The sequence below is a fragment of the Silurus meridionalis genome, chromosome 7 (genome assembly GCF_014805685.1).
Source record: "Silurus meridionalis isolate SWU-2019-XX chromosome 7, ASM1480568v1, whole genome shotgun sequence".
In the NCBI taxonomy this organism is placed as follows: Eukaryota; Metazoa; Chordata; class Actinopteri; order Siluriformes; family Siluridae; genus Silurus; species Silurus meridionalis.
The window spans coordinates 3,338,223-3,361,265 of NC_060890.1; the positions used below are offsets into that span (position 1 = coordinate 3,338,223).

The following is a 23,043-nucleotide window of genomic DNA, read 5'->3' on the forward strand; positions in this document are numbered from 1 at the left end:
TAAACCCCACACCTGTAAACGCCACACTCATAAACCCCACACTCATAAACCCCACACCTGTAAATCCTTCACCTGTAAACCTCACACTGTGAACCCCTCACTCGTAAACCCCACACTCATAAACCCCACACTCATAAACCCCACACTCATAAACCCCACACTCATAAACCCTTCACCAGAACTCCACACTCAAACCACACACCTATAAACCCCACACTCACAATCCCCACACCCATAAAACCCACACCCATAAACCCTGCACCTGTAAACCCCACACTTATAAACCCTTTCAACCGTAAACCCCACACTCATAAACCCCACACCCATAAACCCTACACTCATAAACTCTACACTCACAAACCCCACGCCTGTAAATCCTTCACCTGTAAACCCAACACTCATAAACCCCACACTTGTAAATCCTTCACCTGTAAACCCCACACTCAAACCCCACACCCATAAATCCTTCACCTGTAAACCCTACACTCATAAACCACACACCCATAAACCCCACATTCGTAATCCCCACACCCATAAACCCCACACTCGTAATCCCCACACCCATAAACCCCACACTCAAACCACACACCTATAAACCCCACACTCATAAACCCCACACCTGTAAACCCCACACTCATAAACCCCACACTCATAAACCCTACACTCATAAACCCTACACTCATAAACCCCACACCTGTAAATCCTTCACCTCTAAACCCCACACTCATAAACCCCACACCTGTAAACCCCACACTCATAAACCACACACCTGTAAATCCTTCACCAGTAAACCGCACTCAAACCCCACACCCATAAACCCATCACACCCAATCAATTAGCATCATCATCATCATCATCATCAACATTATTATTATTATTATTATTATTATTCTCAGCGCTCAAAAAAAATTTTCAGGTAGCGGTTATTTCAGAGATAATCTGTTGTTTGTTGTTTTTATTACCTTACTATAGTCCACTTTATCGAACCCTCCGCAGCAGTCGTGATTAAACTCCGTGATCGCAGCGGAATTCATTAAAACCTTTTCATTTTCACTCCAAACCACTGAGGATCATCACCGATGTATCGATCTATCAGTCTATCGATCTATCAGTCTGGGAAATTAACGAAATGTTACCTCGGGCCGGTACTGTTTCCCAGGCAGACATGGATTCTGAACTTTAACCTAATTCTGATATGAATTGTGGGTAATGGAGTTCCCGTTATACCAGCAATGATTTCCGACTCGTCTGCACCAATCGGCTGTCTGGGGTGTGTGTGTGTGTGTGTGTGTGTGTGTGTGTAATAAAAAGACTCACCACCCTAACATTAAACACTGTAATTTTCCCTGTAATGTGTGTTCCACCAGTTTATGATGTTACAGTTACTTACACCTCAGAAATACTTGTGCAGATGCGCCCCGTCCCACCACACCGCCATGAGTCCTGTCACCTCCCAAACATCAAGACTGTTACTACTGAACGAGCTTCTAATGGTTCAGCTCATCTCCCCAACCAGACCTGCAGCTGATTTACCTTCAGCTTTAGCTAGTTCTTATGACAATTCTTCAGTTAGTTCTTCTGACAGCTCTTCAGCTAGTTCCTATGACAATTCTTCAGTTAGTTCTTCTGACAGTTCTTCATTAGTGTAGAGCAGAGGAGTGTAAACTTCACATTTGATTGATGGCCAGGAGCCAAAAATACATGTTGTGTTCTAACTAATCTGCTAAATGCAGGGAAGTGGCATCTTATTGGTTAAGGCATTGAACGTTGATACTGAAGGTTCTGAGTTCAAATCCCAAGCCACACTGTCACTCCTGGGCCCCTGAGCAAGGCCCTTAACCCCATAGCTGCTGAAGAATATGAATGAGATCAATATAAACACTGAATATGCTGTAAATGTAATGTCTAGTTCAGTGAAACTTATAGTACAATCAAAAACAATCCGATGTATGGTGGAGTTCAGGGTCTAATACACATGACCTCTAATGAGAGACGTGAAGTTGCTGCTTATTTTTCTAAAGTTTTTCAAAATCCTTTTTTTTTTTTTTTTTTTTTTTCCTCAGTCTTCTCAACCAAATCTCATGGACCAAATCAAATGTCATCACACTGTAACTGTGGCTCACAGGCACTGTTCTGGACATCTCTGGATCATCATGACATCATCTTCTCTCAGCCCCCTTTCTTTAAGGCATGTGCAACCAGCATGAATACATTTTCAAACTGTTGCTCATGTGATGTCAGGGAGCAGAATAACAAGTTCCTCCTTATCTCATCTCAGGGATCCTCTGGTGATGCTTGTTAAAGATCAAATTCAGAGGCTGCAAAGTTACACCAGGTTTTTTATAACAGAAAATCCTGGTTTACAGTTATTGCTGCTCTAGATATTTTCTTATGCCGTCTCAGGGAGTTTTTCCTTCACCACAGTCACCACCAGCTTGTCCACCAGCTTGTCCACCAGGGACAAACTTACTTATAAAGAACATATTCACTTTTAATCACCACATTATCTGTGTAAAGCTGCTTTGAGACAATGTTCATTGTTAAAAGCACAATACAAATAAAAATTAATTGAATTATAGATATAAAAACTACAGAAGTTGCACTGGGATATCAGCCCTTTGTTTCTGCTATGACAGGGGTAGGACGGGTTCCTGTATGGTGGCTACTAAGCTTAAATATTTACATTCTTATAGTTTTGCATATGATGAACAGACAGAATGTTGCTGCTGTTTTGCCCCAAACTGCATGATAATGACATGAACAGATACAGTCACTGGTCTATTAAAGTGCCGTGAAAAATGGTGAGAAAATCATTCAAAAGAAAATGTTAATTAAGCTGCAGTGGTCTACTTAATGTCTGTCCTAGTATTAAGGAACAAACCTGTAGAAGAAACACTGATGTGGGGCTCAGCATGTGACATCATTCAGCTTTCATGTGAAAGCGTAGACGTATTCTCGAACAGTAATCCAACCACAGAGTGAATTTCCACCTTAATGCATCATCACCACCATCATGCAATTTAACAGTTTATTTATTTATTTTTTTTTACAAATTGTGTAAAAAATGTGTATTACATTAAAGTGTTGAAATGATACTCCAGTTACCACAATATAAAATCTTTTTTTATAATATTTATTTGATTATGTCGGATGGCAGCGTGAACTGTTTATTCGATATCTGGTTGCGGCCAATTTCTTGACCGAAAGTACTTTCTGAGGCCTTCCAAGTTGACTGGGGGAAAATAAGGACCAATGCGCTTCCTGACCCACCAGTTTCCCTTCGCTGCAGAAGCACTGCCTGGTTTGGTGAACTTATATCTGAAGTGTTCTCCTCGTATCCACCTAAAAGTATCAAAGAGAAAACATTTTAGAATCTGTGGATCTGGTGACCACTAATGGGAGCCGCTGAAAGAAGAGAAGAAGAAAAAGAAATAGAAGAAGAAAAAAGGAAACACAATTACTGTTTATAGCTGCAGTTTGTAAGTTAAAAAGAACTGTTGAGTGATGGGGAGAAAGGTGCATGTCATCCTGTACAGTCAGCAGTTTTCATTGACAGTTTTTTACTTCGGCCTTAGAAACAAAGTGCAGTCAAATAACTAATTAGGGCCCGAGCACCAAAGGTGCGTAGGACCCTATTGTTTTTGTGTCGTTTATTTATCATTAGGGCCCGAGCACCAAAGGTGCGTAGGACCCTATTGTTTTTGTGTTGTTTATTTATTAGGGCCCGAGCACCGAGGAGCAGGCCAGAATGGCCTGCACCAGAGGTGCGAAGCCCTATTGTTTTCCTTAGAATTTATTTATTTATTTATTTATTTTTATTTATTTATTTATTTTTTTTTACACACATTGTAAAATGTGCCCTTTGTCACTAGGGCCTTAGAAAGGCTGGTATACAGGCGTGGCAGGGGGGCTCTGTAGCGCCCCCTGTAATTAAAAAACAAACATTCGTGCACAGATCGGGCAATTATGTACGCACATGTACGAGAGTTGGTAGGCATATAGACCTCATCGAGCCGAACAACTTTCGCCCTCTAAACTATGAGCTCGCCCAACAGGAAGTCAGCCATTTTGGTTTGTTTTATAAGTGCATGCGGTGAACTTTTAAATACTCCTCCTAGAATTCATGCGATTGACATCAAACGTGGCGAACATGATGCCGAGACATTGGACTTGCTAAATTGCGAAGGGATTTTTGATATCTCGAACGCTGCTGCCGTGGCGAGGCGACAAATTTATGGCGAATTCGGAGAACAGGAAGTGTTTAATATCTAAAGCAAAAAATGTCTTATTCGGATGACACGCTGTGTATGTTCTGACAAGGATTCCGATCGCATCGATGTGCCTATTGTGAATCTCGGACATAGCGCCCCTAACAGGGGCCAGGAAGTGTGTCAGTCACAAAAGGTGGATTTTTTGACAGTTGCATGTGGTGAACTTTTAAATACTCCTCCCAGGATATTTATGCGATTGACACCAAACGTGGTCAACATGATGCTGAGACATTGTAGATAATAAATTGCGAAGGGATTTTTGATATCTTGAACACGGTTCCCATGGCAACGCCTCAAACTTTACTTTCATTTTCAGGCGTATTTAAGCACTTGGCATGCTCTTTGTGTGCCTTAACATGCTCGAAAATACCGGAGATTTGGCACAAACGTCAAAGTCGTCTGCCATTAGGACCGGTCAAAGGCTGGAACATAGGCGTGGCAATAGGGCTCTGTAGCGCCCCCTGTAATGTAAAAACAAATATTGGTGCACAGATCAGGCAAACATGTACGCACATGAACGAGAGTTGGTAGGCATATAGATCTCATCGACCCGAACAACTTTCACAATCAAACCTATTAGCTCCGCCCAACAGGAAGTCGGCCATTCTGGATGGTTTCAAAAGTGCATGTGGTGAACTTTTAAATACTTCTCCTAGGGAATTCATGCGATTGACATCAAACATGGTGAACATGATGCCGAGACATTGCACTTGCTAAATTGTGAAGGGATTTTTTTATATTTTGAACGGTGCTGCCATGGCGAGGCGACAAATTTATGGCGAATTCAGAGAAACAGGAAGTGTCTAATATCTAAAGCAAAAAATGTCTTATTCGGATGACACGCAGTGTGTATGTTCGGCCAAGGATTCCGATCGCATCGATGTGCCTATTGTGAATCTTGGACATAGCGCCACCAACAGGCGCCAGGAAGTGTGTCAGTCACAAAAGGTGGATTTTTTGACAGTTGCATGTGGTGAACTTTTAAATACTCCTCCTAGGATATTCATGCGATGGCGAGACATTGTAGATGATAATTTGCAAAGTGATTTTTGATATCTCGAACACTGTTCTCATGGCAACGTGTCAAACTTACATTTTATTTCAGGCATATTTAAGGCTTTTGGCATGCTTAAATTAACTTGAAATTTGACACATACATCACATTTGTCGGCTGTTAAGTGTGTCCAAAAATTGTCGGACAAGGGTGTGTCTCTTAAGTGGCCCACTAGCGCCCCCGTTTGTCTAAAATGTGGGGTTTCTTTTACTTACAGTCCCCAAATGGGTCAGTAACAACATAAAATAGTCCACTGATATTTACCCACTTGATGCACTTGCACCCCGTGCATTGTTTTCTGGGGGGCACCGTATAGCGATACACAAATGTGCGAGGGCCCGCCATCGCTGCTTGCAGCTATATTTATTATTATTATTTTTTATTTATTTATTTATTTATTTTTTTTTTTTTTTAACACACATTGGCAATTTGGGGTCCCTTAACATACTTGAAAACTCTTTAAATTTGGCACACACGTCAGAGTCCTTTGTGACTAGGGCCGGACAAAGGCCGGTATTCAGGCGTGGCAGGGGGGCTCTGTAGCGCCCCCTGTAATTCAAAAACAAACATTCATGCACAGATCAGGCAAACATGTACGCACATGAACGAGAGTTGGTAGGCATATAGATCCCATCGACCCGAACAACTTTCACAATCAAACCTATTAGCTCCGCCCAACAGGAAGTCGGCCATTTTGGATGGTTTCAAAAGTGCATGTGGTGAACTTTTAAATACACCTCCTAGGGAATTCATGCGATTGACATTGTGAAGGGATTTTTGATATCTCGAACGGTGCTGCCATGGCGAGGCGACAAATTTATGGCGAATTCAGAGAAACAGGAAGTGTCTAATATCTAAAGCAAAAAAATTGTATGACACGCGGTGTGTATGTTCGGCCAAGGATTCCGATCGCATCGATGTGCCTATTGTGAATCTTGGACATAGCGCCACCAACAGGCGCCAGGAAGTGTGTCAGTCACAAAAGGTGGATTTTTTTTAGAGTTGCATGTGGTGACCTTTTAAATACTCCTCCCAGGATATTTATGCGATTGACACCAAACGTAATCAACATGATGCGGAGACATTGTAGATGATAAATTGCAACGTGATTTTTGATATCTCGACGCTGTTCCCATGGCAACGTCAAACTTTACTTTTATTTCAGGCATATTTAAGGCTTTTGGCGTGCTTAGATTATCTTGAAATTTGACACATACATCACATTTGACAAGTCACATACATCACAAGTGTGGACAAAAAGGTCGGACAATGGTGTGTCTCTTACGTAGCTCACTAGTGCCCCCGTTTGTCTAAAATGTGGGGTTTCTTTTACCTACAGTCCACAAATGGGTCAGTAACAACATAAAATAGTCCACTGATATTTACCCACTTGATGCACTTGCACACCGTGCATTGTTTTCTGGAAGGCACCGTATAGCGATTCACAAATGTGCGAGGGCCCGCCATCGCTGCTTGCAGCTATATTTATTATTATTATTATTTGCATTTTTTTTCATCGAAAACTCACGAAACTTTGCGTACACAGCGAACAAAGTCGAAAGATTAGGTACGCCATGTTCCTTGAAAGTGGATGTGGCAGAACCGGCTCAGTAGCGCCACCTATACACGTTCAACGGTGTGTGGCTCGAGCTATGTTTCATCTACATATCTGAAAATTGGTACACACATGTAACACACTAAGACCTACAAAAAAGTCTCTAGGTACAAAATCCGACACCCAACAGGAAGTCGGGTATTTTTAATTGTACGAGCAAATTTTTGGTCGATTTTGCCATTCGCACATGTCGTATTTTAACGAACTCCTCCTAGAGATTTGTTCAGAGCAACACCAAATTTGGCAGGCATAATCTAATGGCCTTTGCGATGTTAAATTGCGAAGATCTAGAGTTTTCATCAGAGGGCGTGTCCTTGGCGGTCTGACAAATTTTGACGATTCGCCATGAAAACGGAAGTTGCTATAACTCGGACATACAATGTCCAATCTGCCCCAAACATCACATGATTGATAAGACTTCTGATCTGACCAGATCTACATTTCCATATTTAGTAATAGTCATAGCGCCACCTGCTGGCAACAGGAAGTGACATGTTTTACTGTGCAATGAACTACTCCTAGAAATGTATTGCCATCCCCTTTTTTTTTTGGCCAGTCTTATCGTAAGACGTTTGCGCTAGTGAATTGTGAAGATCTTTAGCGTGCGTTAAAGGGCGTGTCCATGGCGCCGTGACAAATTTCAATGACTCACCATGGGGATAACAGTTAAGATTTATTCAGATCAACACCAAATTTGGTAGGCATAATCTAAAGGCCTTTGCAATGTTACATTGCGAAGATCTAGAGTTTTCGTGAAAGGGAGTGTCCATGGTGGTCGGACAAATTTCGAGAATTCGCCATGAAAAAGGGAGGTTGCTATTACTTGGACATACAATGTCCAATCTGCCCCAAACTTCACATGACTGATAAGACTCCTGATCTGAACAGATCTACCTTTGCATATTTAGTTATAGTCATAGCGCCACCTGCTGGCAACAAGAAGAGTGGCGCTTTGAAATGACTCTGCCATAATTCTCCATGCTTTACTCGCTTACATGCACCTCGCCCCACTGTTCACTGTTTTCCTCAGGCCACCGGGTGGCGGTGAGCCCAGCGAGGGCCCGCACATCGCTGCTTGCAGCTTTAATTATTATTATTATTTGCATTTTTTTTCATCGAAAACTCACGAAACTTTGCGTACACAGCGAACAAAGTCGAAAGATTAGGTACGCCATGTTCCTTGAAAGTGGATGTGGCAGAACCGGCTCAGTAGCGCCACCTATACACGTTCAACGGTGTGTGGCTCGAACTACGTTTCACGTACATGTCTGAAAATCGGTACACACTTGTAACTCACTAAGACCTACAAAAAAGTCTCTTGGTACGAAATCCGACACCCAACAGGAAGTTGGGTATTTTTAATTGTACGAGCAAATTTTTGGCTGATTTTGCCATTCGCACATGTCGTATTTTAACGAACTTCTCCTAGAGATTTGTTCAGATCAACACCAAATTTGGCACGCATAATCTAAAGGCCTTTGCAATGTTAAATTGCGAAGATCTAGAGTTTTCATCAGAGGGCGTGTCCTTGGTGGTCTGACAAATTTCAACGATTCGCCATGAAAACGGAAGTTGCTATAACTCGGACATACAATGTCCAATCTGCCCCAAACTTCACATGATTGATAAGACTCCGGATCTGACCAGATCTACATTTCCATATTTAGTAATAGTCATAGCGCCACCTGCTGGCAACAGGAAGTGACATGTTTTACTGTGCAATGAACTACTCCTAGAAATGTATTGCCATCCCCTTTTTTTTTGGCCAGTCTTATCGTAAGACGTTTGCGCTAGTGAATTGTGAAGATCTTTAGCGTGCGTTAAAGGGCGTGTCCATGGCGCAGCGACAAGTGTCAATGTCTTGCCATGGGAATAACAGTTGAGATTTGTTCAGATCAACACCAAATTTGGTAGGTATAATCTAAAGGCCTTTGCAATGTTACCTTGCAAAGATCAAGAGTTTTCGTCGAAGGGCGTGTCCATGGTGGTCTGACAAAATTCGAGAATTCGCCATGAAATAGGGAAGTTGCTATAACTCGGACATAATGTCCAATCTGCCCCAAACTTCACATGATTGATAAGACTCCTGATCTGAACAGATCTACATTTCCATATTTAGTTATAGTCATAGCGCCACCTGCTGGCAACAATAAGTGTGGCACTTTGAAATGACTGTGCCATAATTCTCCCGTCTTTACTCGCTTACATGCACCTCGCTCCACTGTTCACTGTTTTCCTCAGGTCACCGGGTGGCGGTGAGCCCGGCGAGGGCCCGCACATCGCTGCTTGCAGCTTTAATTTATCAAAGTATTTAATACAATATCTATTTGGACAGAGACCATTTGCATATTTTTGTCTCTGTTTACCACCCAAATAGATTTGGAATAAAGCAAAAAGGACGCAAAAGAAGTTTCACTTTCAGCTTTAATTAACTGCATTAACCAAATTCTATCTTTAAAAAAAGTGAATTTCCCCCTGGGATAAATAAAGAGATCTGTTACAGATCTGTTACTTTTACATAAACACCATTTTCACAGGCTCAAAAGTAATTGGACAAAACAAAAATACCTGAAACAGATACTAAGATTACATATCATTAGAGTTCATTATATATTGTGTAGATACAAGATTCTTGTTATGATAGATACTGAATGTGTACTGGGTCTTACCGAGGTTTGTCTTTGCCCTGAAATGGATTGTGGGCCATTAGAGAAAGCACAGTGGAGTCATTAGCTAGAAGTCTGCCTGCTATCTGAATAACCCATTCATTTTGCTCATATGTCTGGGGGGGGGAAAGAGGAAAATACAGACAATGAAGCATTCAGGAAAAATACCAAAACATGCTTTAATTCATGCTAATGTGACACATGCATCAAGGTCCATAAGTATGTGGACAGTAACATTGGATTTGAAGTGAAGCAATGAGTTTATGATTAAACTGTTTACTTTCAGCTTTAATTCAAGGGGGGCAGCTTAATAGATATGTGTGGTGAGTCTCCTATAAAGTCCATGACAATTTAAGATGATGAAGGATCTGGGATAGATTTGTGTTTAAATTGCATTTGACAGATGTTCATTGGGTACTTTTACTAAGCTGTCAAAAGAGGTGTTGATTAAAGTGAAGAAGGAAAACTATATCAGAGCAATTAATAGGTACGAGTGGCCCACTGGTATATTCTTAAATAGAAGGAATGCACTGGTGAGCTCAGCAACACCAAAAGGCCTGAAGGGTCATAAATGATTGCAGATTTTTTTCTATGGTGATAAGAAATCCTTGCACCATATCTCTAATCCCAAAAAATCTTGGGTAGTATTATTGTCAAACTCAATGTAAATACAGAGGATTTACCTCAGAATAAAAACATTGGTAACTCACAAAAACAGAGTCAGTAAGATTTGACTACTAGAAAACATCTTAATTGTTTGGCCCAATTCCAAACAAGATACCAGAATTACATGAAGAAATGTGTATGGAGAATTAAAAGCAGGCCTGTCACTCAAAGCATACCACACCATCTGTCAATCAAAATGGAGGCAGTGTTTGGGCATGTATGGCTGCCAGTGTTACTGGGTTAATAGTGTTTAAAAAGGAGAGACTGTGTAAAAAAATGTGTGTACTTCAATTAATGTTAATTTCTTGAATCTTTTTGTGATAAACATCTACAATTCACTCAAATATTGATTGCTAACTTTCAAATACAATTAAAATCAATTTTTTACAATAAAAAAAAAGTCACTCATATTTAATGGACCTGAGCAGTGAATGATGTAAGAATCTTTTTCATTAACAAATCTTTTAGTTACTTGAAAGGCAGCAAACCACATCAGCCAGTCCAGTCTGTAGTGATAAGGGGAAATGAGGCAAGGTCTTCTCTCTATCGTTCCAGGTTTGCACATGAATTCATACTCCTCCCATACAACACCCTCATCAGAGTGTGTAACATTGAGTGTGCCCTGAAACACCACCTCTGTTCTCTCCTTAGTTATACTACAGAAAAAGAAAAGAAAAAGTCTGGTATCTGGTTTTCTGCTGTAGAACTGAAGTGACTAAAGCAGCCCTTATTATGATGTAACAATTCTGTGCTGTGAATAAACAGCAGAATGATATAATGAGGCAGTGTGAATGTTCCCAAAATAAAACAAATGTAGTCACATAGTTAAGGAGGTGCAATGTTTTAAATTCTTATTCTAAAAACCAAGAAAAGAAGCCAAACCTTCCAAAAGCCCCGTAAGTGTTGACAATGCGGAGAGGGTCAAAAGAGGTGTTCATCACCTGTCTGGGGCTTAGAAGGTTGATTACCACAGGAACACTCAGATATGCAATTAAAATGCCAAAAGCCACATTAACCACCCGCCTAATGAGCATACCTTAGAAACAAAAATAGACACAATAACTATTAAGCTTTTTAGGAAAAGTTATAACATAGTCATTTAGTATTAAGCATAGTTGCATGCACAATAAAATCCCATCCGCCAAACAAACAAAAAAAATAATAAAAATACACCCTACTGGGGAAAAACTTGCAAACTTACATACACACCTTTAGTGGGTGTTTGTTCTGCTGCTTCCTCATTCTTCAGTAGGGTCTGATTAGTTTGGTGACTGGGCCGAAACAGAAATGCTAATGCTGCATCATCAAAACAAGCTAAACTTGGTACTATAGTTACCCAGTTCAAGAAACTAAGATTCCCACTGAGGATAAGAACTACCTATAAATCAAACACACACACACACACACACACACACACACACACACACACACAGATACAGTTATAATAAATAATATTAAGTATAATGAATTTGATTTTAAAAAATGATTCATAATAAGAAATATCTATTTGTCTGTGGAAAAACTTGTGGCCGCAGTTTAATCCGTGTTGCTGAAAGGGTTGAGGATGTTTAAGCAAAAACCTGTAGGAGACAAGATCTTCACTCAGCAGAGGTAAGATTAAAGTTAGTCCTAAAGACTTTCCCTAAACTCTAGAATATTGGAACACCCCACCCAGTGTTCCAGTGAACACTGTTCCTGCCCCTCTTCCCTCCGTGGATCTTCCCACTTCGTCCAGGTCTGCCTCTGGATAGTGTTCTCTTCGACTGGAGGCAACTCTGTGCAGTTTGGGACGGTTTCTCATCAACGCTTTGGGTGGTTTCATGAAATTCCGGAGTAAGAACGGGAGCTTTAAGGATGGATTTGGACTGTAGTTAATGTAAACAGTCTGCTACACTGACTCAGGACTACATTTCGCTTCTGATCACCATCACTGTAACCCGCAACATTGTTTATTTGCAATAAATGGACATTCGGTGCAACCCAGATGAGGATGAGGTTCCCTCTTGAGTCTGGTTCCTCTCAAGGTTTCTTATACCATCTCAGGGAGTTTTTTCATCAACACAGTCTCCAGCAGCTTGCTCATCAGGGACAAACTTACTTATAAAGAACCTATTTATTTTTATCACATTATCTGTGTAAAGCTGCTTCAAGACATGAATTTTTATTTGAAGTGTCCAGATCAAACAATGCAAATAGCTAATTATTATGCTGTTCTAATTATAATAATTTTGTGTCCATATACTATATTAAATAAACCACATATTTTATATTTCCTAAAATCAACAGTTTAAGATTTAGAGCTTTAGAGACTTGTGCATGTGTATATATATAAACGTGCATATTGTTCACCTGGAAGAGGATTTGCAGGACTCCGTTTACCATGCACATGCGTCTGCCCATGAAAGTAAAGAAAGGCACGACAAGTTCAATAAAGTGATTACTCATGGTCTCAAAACGATGGAACCACCATGGAGAGTGATGCAAAAAGTATGAGATAGGGTTAGGAACAGGCTGCGTCTATATGAAGAGAACAGAGACAAACATATAGTGGTAGTTCTGCTGGTTGTATTATATATACAGTTTATGATATTTGGTGCTGTCAAATGTTAATGTTAATTCTTTAATGATTTAATAATGCAGAAATATTTTTTAACATAAACATCTAATTGAGCATACTCAACCAAACAGCATGACACCCAATGAATTATCAAAACAATTCCAGGATAAAGTTCTAGGTAAATAGCAATCAGGGTTTTGTTATAACAGATATACTAACTTTCCAGGATCCTGCAAACCACCAATAACTCTCTGGTAATTAAATAACCACACCACAACTGCCTAATGAAAGCCATTCACCAAATGTCACTGACCAGGAAAGAGAGCATAGTTGGAAAAGCATCCAAAAGGCTCGGTAAAATCAAGGGATATCTCTGAAAAACCTGTAGAGATCCACAGCTCTGACAGTAGAAGCTATTCACTGGACAATATAGATCCTAAAAGCTGGGTTTTACACAAGACTGTGAGAATCACTGAAAGCCATTAACAAGCTATTACTGAAGAACAAGCAAGGCATGTGAAATCATACATGAAGATTGCCAAAAGGGACTTTTGAGAGGTCATCATTCTGAGAACACCACTGTCCCAGAATTTCAACTTGTAATAGGGTAACAACGTTACTGCACACTGCCAAAGATGATACGAGAGTGATTTAAAACCACTGTCCAGTCATCGTCCAGACCCCAAAATGATTGAAGCTAATAAGACTTCTTTGATGATAATAACTTCACAGATATACTTACCTCATAGTGATAGTCCATGCAGGTCAGATCCCTCCAGCAATGATCTCCTCTGATCTTAATCAACCCCTGATAAATTTTAACAACCCCATCTCAAATATACAGTATATATACACATTACTTCACACACACATATACATACATACATACATATATATATATATATATATATATTTACACAGTTACACAACCCAAACACCTGAACACAATAATCAGGGGGTGTTAACATTCCAGCCTTTTTGAGTATATAACTCACCCCAAACCATGTGTCAAAGTGTATTACGGTGTGATGAGGCTAATATTCCGTCTGGTTTGGGGAAAAAAAAAAAAAGACAGCTTCACCCAAAGACCACCAAACACTTAGTGAGGATGGAGCAAGATTGTGCTGCTTCTCTTCAGCTGAGAGCTGTAGTTAAGAAAATCATGAAATTTCCAAATGATGAAAATAATATCTTTTGCACAAAACCTGCAGACTGTAACTGAAGAAAAAACAGCAAGAGCTCCTTGGAGTTTAAAACACATAGAGCATATCTCAAGCAAGACTTTGACCCAAAAATACTGAGTAATAAAAACAAGAGAAGCTGAGAGCTTTAAAGGGGTGTTTGTTGTGTGTATTGTGCATAAATAATTTTAATTTATAGCTTTGTATATTAGGTGGGAATAATATTTCAATATATTTTATGGCAAGGCCCATTTGAATAAAACAGTAAAAATAAGAACAAGAAAGAAATCGAGCTTTGTCTGAGATCAGAAAGCTCTCCCCTGGTAAGCCTTCTTACTGTATTCAACAACAACTATTCCCATTCAGAACATAACTAGAAGTATTACGTCAATATACCACCGCATTATAAACTAACAGATTGCCAACATGTGAATCAACTACTTTTAATTTCTGTAATTAAAAAGTTGAAATGTTCAGTTTTAGTTTCCTCTTTTTGGAAATAAATTATTGTAAAAATATTGGATTTGAAGAAGAAACAAAAACACTCAATTAAAGCAGCCACTACAGTGAAGTTGACTCACTGGGGTGCTACAGAATTCCTTACTTACACAGATATGGAAATTGCCTTGAAATGAATATCATCTGCTAATATCTAATGCTGGTTATGCTACATGTGTATTACAAACATTTAGACATGGATTCATACACCGCATGTAATAGCACACAGTAGTGCTTGTAAAGCATAATATAATGTTTGAACATGTCGTCATATATCAAAAGTGTGTGCACCATACTTACTGCTCCAAGCATGATTCGCACGATAAGCCAGCGGAAAGACCAGATAGATATGAGAGAAGGTGGGCAGTGACGAGGAAACTTTGCAAGACTCCATACAGGACACAGAAAAATACAGAGGAATCCTGTCTCAAGTAGCTGGCTCTCCCAACCTGCATGCACACAAACACCAAAACAGTCAACAATCAACACAATTAAAAGCTGAATAAAAAGTACTACTAAAGAAACCTGTAAAAATCGGGCAATATTAATAGAAATTGACATAATGGTGGTTATTGTGGTGAAATTGACTATATTCTCCATGTTAATGCCTGTTTACAGTGATGACAATAATGAACACGTAGCAGTCAGTAACTTACAGCACCAGAGGAGGATATAGAATTAAATAGCTTTTATTTGTCACATATATATTAAAGCACAGTGAAATTCTTTCTATTCATATCTCAAGCTTACTTGGAAGCTGGGGTCAGCCATGGAGCACAGAGGGTTAAGGACCTTGCTTAAGGGCCCAAGAGCAGCAGCCTGGAGATACCAGGGCTTAAACCCCCGACCTATAGATCAGTAACCCAGCACCTTAACCACTGAGCTACCACTCCCCCATCAACACCACTGTGGAGAAAGTCCAGGTTTATGTTCACTTTGCCTCGTTTATGAATCAGGTAGTAAGAATGTGTTGCATAAACCAAACCAAATAAAACTTTTTTCCCTGGACTTTTACAAGCTTTGGAGACTGATTTTTTTCTACTTACTGATTTGTACTGTATTTATTGCCACTCCCCATAAAAGGCTTGGCTCAGAGCTAAAATAACAATAATATTGTTTAACAACTGAAGCGTACCAAAAAGGTTTTGTGCCAGAATAGGTGAATTAATATATCTACTGTACCCAGGTGATTATGATCACAATGTATATCCCACAGGAAAATGTTATTTCTTTTCTAAATCAGTGTCTCATGACTGGCAGAAATCCATCACACAAAAGGTGATGGAGAAAAGGGGGAAGTGAACACAAACTTTATTTAATCTTTAACAGCTTTCATTACAAAATAACTTTCTTTTATCAGGGTCTTCGATTTTTTTAGCCTATTTATTAAATCTATGAGTTCAGAGATTTCTATTGAAGTGCAAGCCTTTAGCCATTCCTATTAACCTATCAGGGGGTTTTAATTATTCTTTCACATATTAACTTGTATACTAACTGCTGTGTGGTTAATCACCTCCCTATAATCAATATTTACAATAATACTGTTATTACTAAATACTGTATCCTACTGTAACAGCACTTAACGGTACAAAATTAAACTGTGATGTGTCCAGCAATACATTGTATTTCTACAGGGAAATAATGTAACATTGTTATACATGTCATAATACTAGATTAAATTTGTCTTGAATTGTTGGTTTGTATAATTAATAGCATAATTACTATATTTTTCATAAAAGTAGCATGAAATAGGAAATGAAAAGCCACAAACTTTTTTAACATTTATTTTTAAAAGCAGATTTAAAGAAGAGATTTAAAATTACCCAGTAACTTAAACTGAGCACTGAACCTTCATCAGATCATTCAGCCTGGAAATTGACCAAATCCCTTTTCAGAGCAGGCCGTGAGAAGAGTATGGGCTTTTGACATGTACATAAAATATCAGAGTACTGGATGAAGAGTTGCACAGAAGAGTGAACAGTTTGCTCAGGACATTGCAGTAGTATGAGAAGTGGGTTGACATTCCCAAGTTCAAACCATTAAGGGAAACAAAGTGGAATCAACAATGAAAAGCTTAAAAAAAATAATGACATACCGTATCCTTTCTCAGTCTTCTTGTTTAGTGTCGTTCACTAGCACCTGAAAAGCTGACCGATGCTCACGAAAGCGTAAAAACTACAAAAAACCCATACATCCCTGGCTTATCTTAATTACACAAAACTGATTTCTGGTTGTTGTTCATTAAAGTCCCACTGGAAAACCTCTGTTCCCATCATCACAGAAAGACATAAAAGCATTTGGCATTTGAAATAAAATATTTTTATTAAAACTAATCAGTCCCAGGTTGCAATGTGTTCTACAGTATATTACTGCATTATTAATAAATGACAGCACAAATCTATTGTATGTTTACAGCTCCAATGTAAAAGTTTACTTTTTAAATATGAAAAGATGAAATGGTGCCATAGAGGATCACAGTGTATCTGTATGTGGGAAAATCAACACACATATACTGCAAATGTCATCTTTAATATATCATATAAGATGTTACCACATTTTCCACCATGAAACACAGATTTAATACCAAACATGTCCTGAGAAAAATATAATTACACATAGTTAGATGACCAGGTTTCTGAATTTTATTATAATAATCATTTGTATGCAAATATTGGTAAATACCTACTCACCTTCTCCCTTAGTTAATTGTATTATATATTATTAGAGAGCAGAGGCTAGTGTGTGAAATAGGATTAGCTAATCAGAAATTATATTTTCCCCTGTTTTGTTAGAAAACTAGACTTTGTGCTTATCAAGATGACAAAAGAACAGGAAGTGTTACTGCAGGAGGACATTTTTGTTATTCTTTTTAACAATAGTGCAACATGATATTGCAATAACTCAATGAAACAGTCTTACACGTTTTTTTATGGTAACAATAATAATGTAGTCTTGTACCTTAGTTGAATGATAAAGCAACAACTGTGAGAGAGCATGTGTTTCAATTTAGTATATTTCCCAACATTTCTCCCTGAACCCAGATTCTAGAGAGAACTAACACAAGATAAATATTTTCAAAGGTTGAAAGTCTGAGTACCTTAGAGAGAAACTTAAAATCCCCAACTCTGAACTTAGAAAAACAGAGGAATCTCACACACTAAATGAGAATAAATGCTTATCACATGACTAAGATGGAGCTGGATGGAATGAGATGATATATGATAAATTATTTTACTTACCAAAGGAATACCTATAAAGAAAAAGACAAACAGTATGCTATAACTGATATCAGAAAATGTGTTATATTTGCTTACAAAAATATTTTGCTCTAACCTACGAAGATCCTCAATACTGTACAGCATTTAAAGACTCAATTACATCTATTTCTTTACTTATGTTGGCTTGACAAAGCAAACATTTCACTCTACTTTTTATTCTGTTCTCTTGTTTTTAAAATACTTGTCATCATAGAGCTTTAAAAGTACTTGTACCAAACTAACCACTAGAGGTCAGCCAATTCGTTGGTTTTGCTGAGTAATATCTACCCGATTTTTGCAGATTAATAACTATCGGGAAAGTCCCCTGGTAGTCTAGTGGTTAGGATGCAGCGCTCTCACCGCTGCGGCCCGGGTTTGATCCCCGGTCAGGGAACCAACCCAAGCCACTCTTAGTGCCGGTCCCAAGCCCAGATCAATGGGAAGGGTTCTGTTAGGAAGGTAATCCAGCGTAAATACGTGCCAAATTAAACAAGGTTAGGATCCGTTGTGGCGACCCCCTAATGGGAGAAGCCGAAAGAAAGAATAACTATCAGGAAAAATCCATACCAATAGTTTTTCCGGGTTGCTGGAATGGCTGAAAAGGTCTGCTGTCAATATAAAGCATGAAAGCAGCCTGTAGTGGTGAATCACAGATGGCACATACTTTTTTATTAATTATGGATGTACAATAACATTAACGCGGGCGTTTTTGGAACGTAACCTCTGCGATAAACGGGGGATTACTGTAAATGTTACTATTGTTTTAGTTTGAATGCACGTATTATATTTTCCTCAATATTTATACGTAAATCTAATGAATATTAGATTTCATTCGATTTCTGAATATTATTTCTTTCATTTAGCACATTTTAAAAATTCAGCACTGTTTTTGTATTTTTGGAATAAAGATGTAATAATGAGTGTTTTTTTTTTTTTATCCAATATCTATTTTAAAAACTACAGGTTGATTAATTGATTATTGAAAGTATGATCTAAGCTAGATATCAGTAAAATCCACTATTGGGTGACCTCCACTAACCACAGACCTTCTGACTTCATATGCTATGACTTTTGTTACTGATCAGAATTCTGGTCTTTCTGTTACAGATGTTTCAGTAAAGCCGTTGTTTAACTAATCTAGCAGCATTTTTTAACTGACCAGACTTTTAGTCAATGATCCTGTAGTCAAAATCAAAAGTCACCAAAACTCCTCTAAACTTGCAGCTCCTGTATGTTATATATAAGCACCTAGATGTTTGAGGAACATGCATGTTCCTTTTGTTTATATGTAAAAGAGTAGATCAGTTTATTTTCATCAAAATGTCAAATTAAGCAAAAACATTATGTTTAGGATTGATACAGGTTACAGGTTAGTATTTATTGCATCTACTCGTCTTATTTAGTGTTTGTAGTTTCCAAAATGGCAAGAAAATTTCAAATTTCTATTTCAAACTCATAGTCTGTAAATAGCTTGAAAAAAGGGAGGGGAAGAGTAAAATGTACCACTCCTCAAAAGAAAAAACACCTCAGGGTGCCTTCACAATACAACAAGACAATGAGCTGAAGAATATGTCCAGCTTCTGTAAGAGTTACTTGGAGAGCAAACAGCTGGATCTACACATAAAAATCTCAAATTTAAATCTGGACTATGGTCAATATCTGTACCCTGTTGTGTATCTATACCCATCCCTTACTCCCTTTATATATATATATATATATAAATAAATAAAAAAGGCAGTAAGGGATGGGTACATTATATAGTAAAAGTAACTCTTTATGCCCTTAAATGACAGTTTGTTGCATATGAACTAAATGAACATGCACATCTCAGCTAAAAAACGATAAAAAACTAGATGTTTCCAAACTTTGGACAGGCTCTATACAGGCTCAGAATGTTCAGGTTTTAAAATCCATTTGTTAAAACAGACCTTCACCTGTGCATGCCCTTCGTCTTCCTCTCACTAATTCACTGTACGATCATAAAACTCTCACTTCATCTCTCTATTAATGACACAAATTCTTAATCCATCTCTCTATCAAACTACATGTAGTACACTGACTCTCTAATTGAGTTTATTCTCTGATATAGATTTCTATAGGTATCTCTCTCACTTTCTGTCTTTCTACTAATTAAAACACTCAGTCACTCAGTCACTCAGTCAGTCAGTCAGTCAGTCAGTCAGTCAGTCAGTCAGTAACCCTTTCATTTGATCTGTTTTTCAACTTTAACTATCTTTATTTATGGAAAAGTTTCAAACTTTCCGACTTTCTCTGTCGTGCCAACATCAAATTTGTACAAAAATAAAAACAAAGAATAAAAATCAACTTGTCCTTATGCGGTCTTAGAATTAGGTCAATAAAACATTAGATGAACACCACCACATGATAATATTTATCTGTACAAAAATCAAGCCGTAATGAAAAGACATTGCGTGAAAATCTCATTACACCTTATGATGCTCTGGGAGTTGTTTTTGTTTATTTGTTGTGTTTTTACCAAATGTGGTGCTGTGCATTAAGACCAAACATCTCCAATTTAGTCTCCTCTCTCCAAAAGACATTGTTCCAGAAGTCTTTTAGTTTGTTCAGATGCGAATTTGCAAACCGAAGCCAAGCCACTTTCATTCTAACCAAACCCAACCCCTTTGTGGAAAAGACTGAATACCCCTGGTGTACTTAGATTTTCACACATGGCTTTTCCATTTTGGCTTACAAAATAAATAATGACAGTGTTATATGTCATGTGTTGTTCAAATGATGCAGTAGTCACCCAGTTTTAAGGCCTGATAAGAATCAGAAGATATCCTGATGCACAAAACCATAGAATTTAGTACATTCATCATTTTCCATGACTGTAGATAAAACTAGTTGTCATTACTTAATAATGTAGTTGTAATAAAAATAATAATGTGGTTCTAAACTACAGCAAGTTAACAGATGTGTGTATCCCATCACTCACCACAGCTGTCCAATATTAACTATCGAGTGATACAGGATCCACAGCAGTGACATGATAATCATGTTGGCTGTCCCTAATAAGAAGACAAAGCCAGAAAGTGCCAATCCTGCCAGGGCTATGGCATCTAGGTTGCCATTCATGTCTTCCCAGTCCATGAACCATAAAATGGTGGGAGCATAGGAGAGAGCAGCCAAGCCGATCTTACCACCCACATATCGTTTAACACTGCGCAGGTAGTCTCTGCTGGGTGTGAGACCTCTCTCTCCAATCAGCTGCTTGTTCTGGTTGTAAGCCACAGTAAAGGCAACAACTAGAAAAAGAAGAAAATGCAATAAAGGTTTTGTTGAAACTTTGGTGAAAAAATACCTTATATTATACAATAGAATTAGATTTTATATATATATATATATATATATATATATATATATATATATATATATATATATATATATAAAAAGGGCTGTCAAGATTAATTGACATGCAAATTAATTAACCAGTAATTTTAATAATGTGTGATTAATGCGGCATGCATTTCTGTGACCATTTTCATTAAAAATATAAATAAATGTATCATTTTTAAAACACCATAATTACTTAATTATATAAAAACGTTTACAAGAATATTTTGTTTTTTTATGCTCTATGTTAATTTTGGTTTCACGAATAATAAACACAAACACACATTTGCATAAAGCATCCGTGTTTCTCCATATCCATGTTGATTAGAGTATAAAAACTTGAAAAGTATTAATATAAAGTACATTTAGAAAAGATCAAAATGTTAACTCGTATATATATTGTGGATGTCAATCAACAAAAATATTATATTATATTATATATATATATATATATATATATATATATATATATATATATATATACATACATACATACATACATACACACACACACACACACACACACACACACACACACACACACACCCCAACCATGGGCCACGTTATGAAATTTTAAAATAATGAGAGGTGAAATGAACAACACGTACAAACAAAAAGTTATAACAAAATGTTCACAGTATTTACTCACAGTAAATGAAGGCGATGGACCTCAGCAGCAGGATCCTGGTCAGCCAGTATGTCCCTGTTCTCACCCGAACCTCCTCTTTTTTGTCGTTTTTCTCCTTCTGTTGAACTGTTTCACTTTTGCTGTCTTCTGACTTTTTGAAAGAACTAAGAGTTTCGCCTTTGTGTCTTCTTCTCAAACTGCTTTCGGCACACTCCAAGTTTTTACACTCCGCCATACTGTCGCACTGTGTGCGCATGCGTACAGGTCAAACTGCAACTCAATTTCGCGTGCGATTCTTCATGTTACATTATAACAAACAAACCGCATTTCGCCACCTACTGGGGTGGAGGGAAAAATGAAGTGGAGTGGAATGAAGTGGAGTGGAGTGTGATGGAGAGAAGTAAAGTTGGATGGAGTGAGTTGGAGTGAGGTGGAGTGGAAAGGAGTGGAATGGGGTGAAGTGGAATGGGAAGGGGTGAGGTGGAGTGAGTTGGAGTGTAATGGAGTGGGATGGAATGAGGTGTAGTGGAATTGAATAAGGTGGAGTAAATTAGAGTGGGAGGAAGTGGGATAGAGTGAGGTGAAGTAGGGTGGAGTAAGTTGGAGTGGGGTGAAGTAAGTTGGAGTGGGGTGGAGTGACTTGGCTTGGGATAAAGTGCGGTGGAATGGAGTGGTGGAGTGGTGTGGAATAGAATGGAGTGGTGGAGTGGTGTGGAATAGGATAGAGAGGTGGAGTGAGGCGGAATAGGATGGAGTGGTGCGGAATAGGATGGAGTGGTGGAATAGGATGGAGTGGTGTTGAATAAGATGAAGTGGAGAAGTGTGGTGGAATAGGATGAAGTGGTGGAGTGTGGTGGAATAGGATGGAGTGGTGGAGTGGTGTTGAATAAGATGGAGTGGTGGAGTGGTGGAATAGGATGGAGTGGTGGAGTGTGGTGGAATAGGATGGAATGGTGGAGTGAGGCAGAATAGGATGGAGTGCTGGAGTGTGGTGGAAAAGGATGGAGTAGTGTGGAATAGGATGGAGTGGTGGAGTAAGGTGAAATAGGATGGAGTGGTGTGGAATAGGATGGAGTGGTGGAGTAAGGTGGAATAGAATGGAGTGGTGTGGAATAGGATGGAGTGGTGCGAAGAGGATGGAGTGGTGCAGAATAGGATGGAGTGGTGGAGTGAGGTGGAATAGGATGGAGTGGTGCAGAATAGAATGGAGTGGTGGAGTGAGGTGGAATAGGATGGAGTGGTGTGGAATAGGGTGGAGTGGTGGAATATGGTGGAATAGAATAGAGTGGTGGA

At 38.6% G+C, this 23,043-nt stretch overlaps 2 protein-coding genes across 8 annotated transcripts in view; both read right to left on the minus strand.

The window, feature by feature from the left end:
• Positions 1–1,196, minus strand: part of pemt (phosphatidylethanolamine N-methyltransferase) — a 39,732-nt gene extending 38,536 nt beyond the window's left edge. For 2 of the 3 annotated variants that reach the window (XR_006926503.1, XM_046854219.1), the window contains exon 1: positions 963–1,195. Coding sequence is in view for 1 of the 3 variants with exons in the window: in XM_046854219.1 (XP_046710175.1) it covers positions 963–1,034 (72 nt within the window). In the remaining 2 variants the exon portion in view is untranslated. Of the gene's footprint in view, positions 1–962 lie in introns of all 3 variants that reach the window. The other variant, XR_006926502.1, reaches the window with a different exon arrangement.
• A 1,916-nt stretch (positions 1,197–3,112) lies between these two features.
• Positions 3,113–22,021, minus strand: lmf1 (lipase maturation factor 1). Of its 5 annotated transcripts, XM_046853718.1 has the most exons (11): positions 21,772–22,021; positions 20,725–21,034; positions 17,748–17,758; positions 14,809–14,957; positions 13,572–13,637; positions 12,622–12,789; positions 11,482–11,650; positions 11,155–11,308; positions 10,745–10,928; positions 9,610–9,722; positions 3,113–3,342 (listed from the first exon to the last, which is right to left on the minus strand). In XM_046853718.1, exons 1-11 carry the CDS (start codon positions 22,004–22,006, stop codon positions 3,168–3,170), a joined length of 1,734 nt encoding a protein of 577 aa, XP_046709674.1. In that variant the 5' UTR covers positions 22,007–22,021; the 3' UTR covers positions 3,113–3,167. The 5 variants fall into 5 exon arrangements, with proteins under 5 accessions (XP_046709674.1, XP_046709676.1, XP_046709675.1 ...); XM_046853720.1 differs by lacking the exon at positions 17,748–17,758 and having other exon boundaries at positions 20,930–21,034; positions 21,772–22,020; XM_046853719.1 differs by lacking the exon at positions 13,572–13,637 and having other exon boundaries at positions 21,772–22,019.
• Between the last annotated feature and the right edge of the window lie 1,022 nt (positions 22,022–23,043).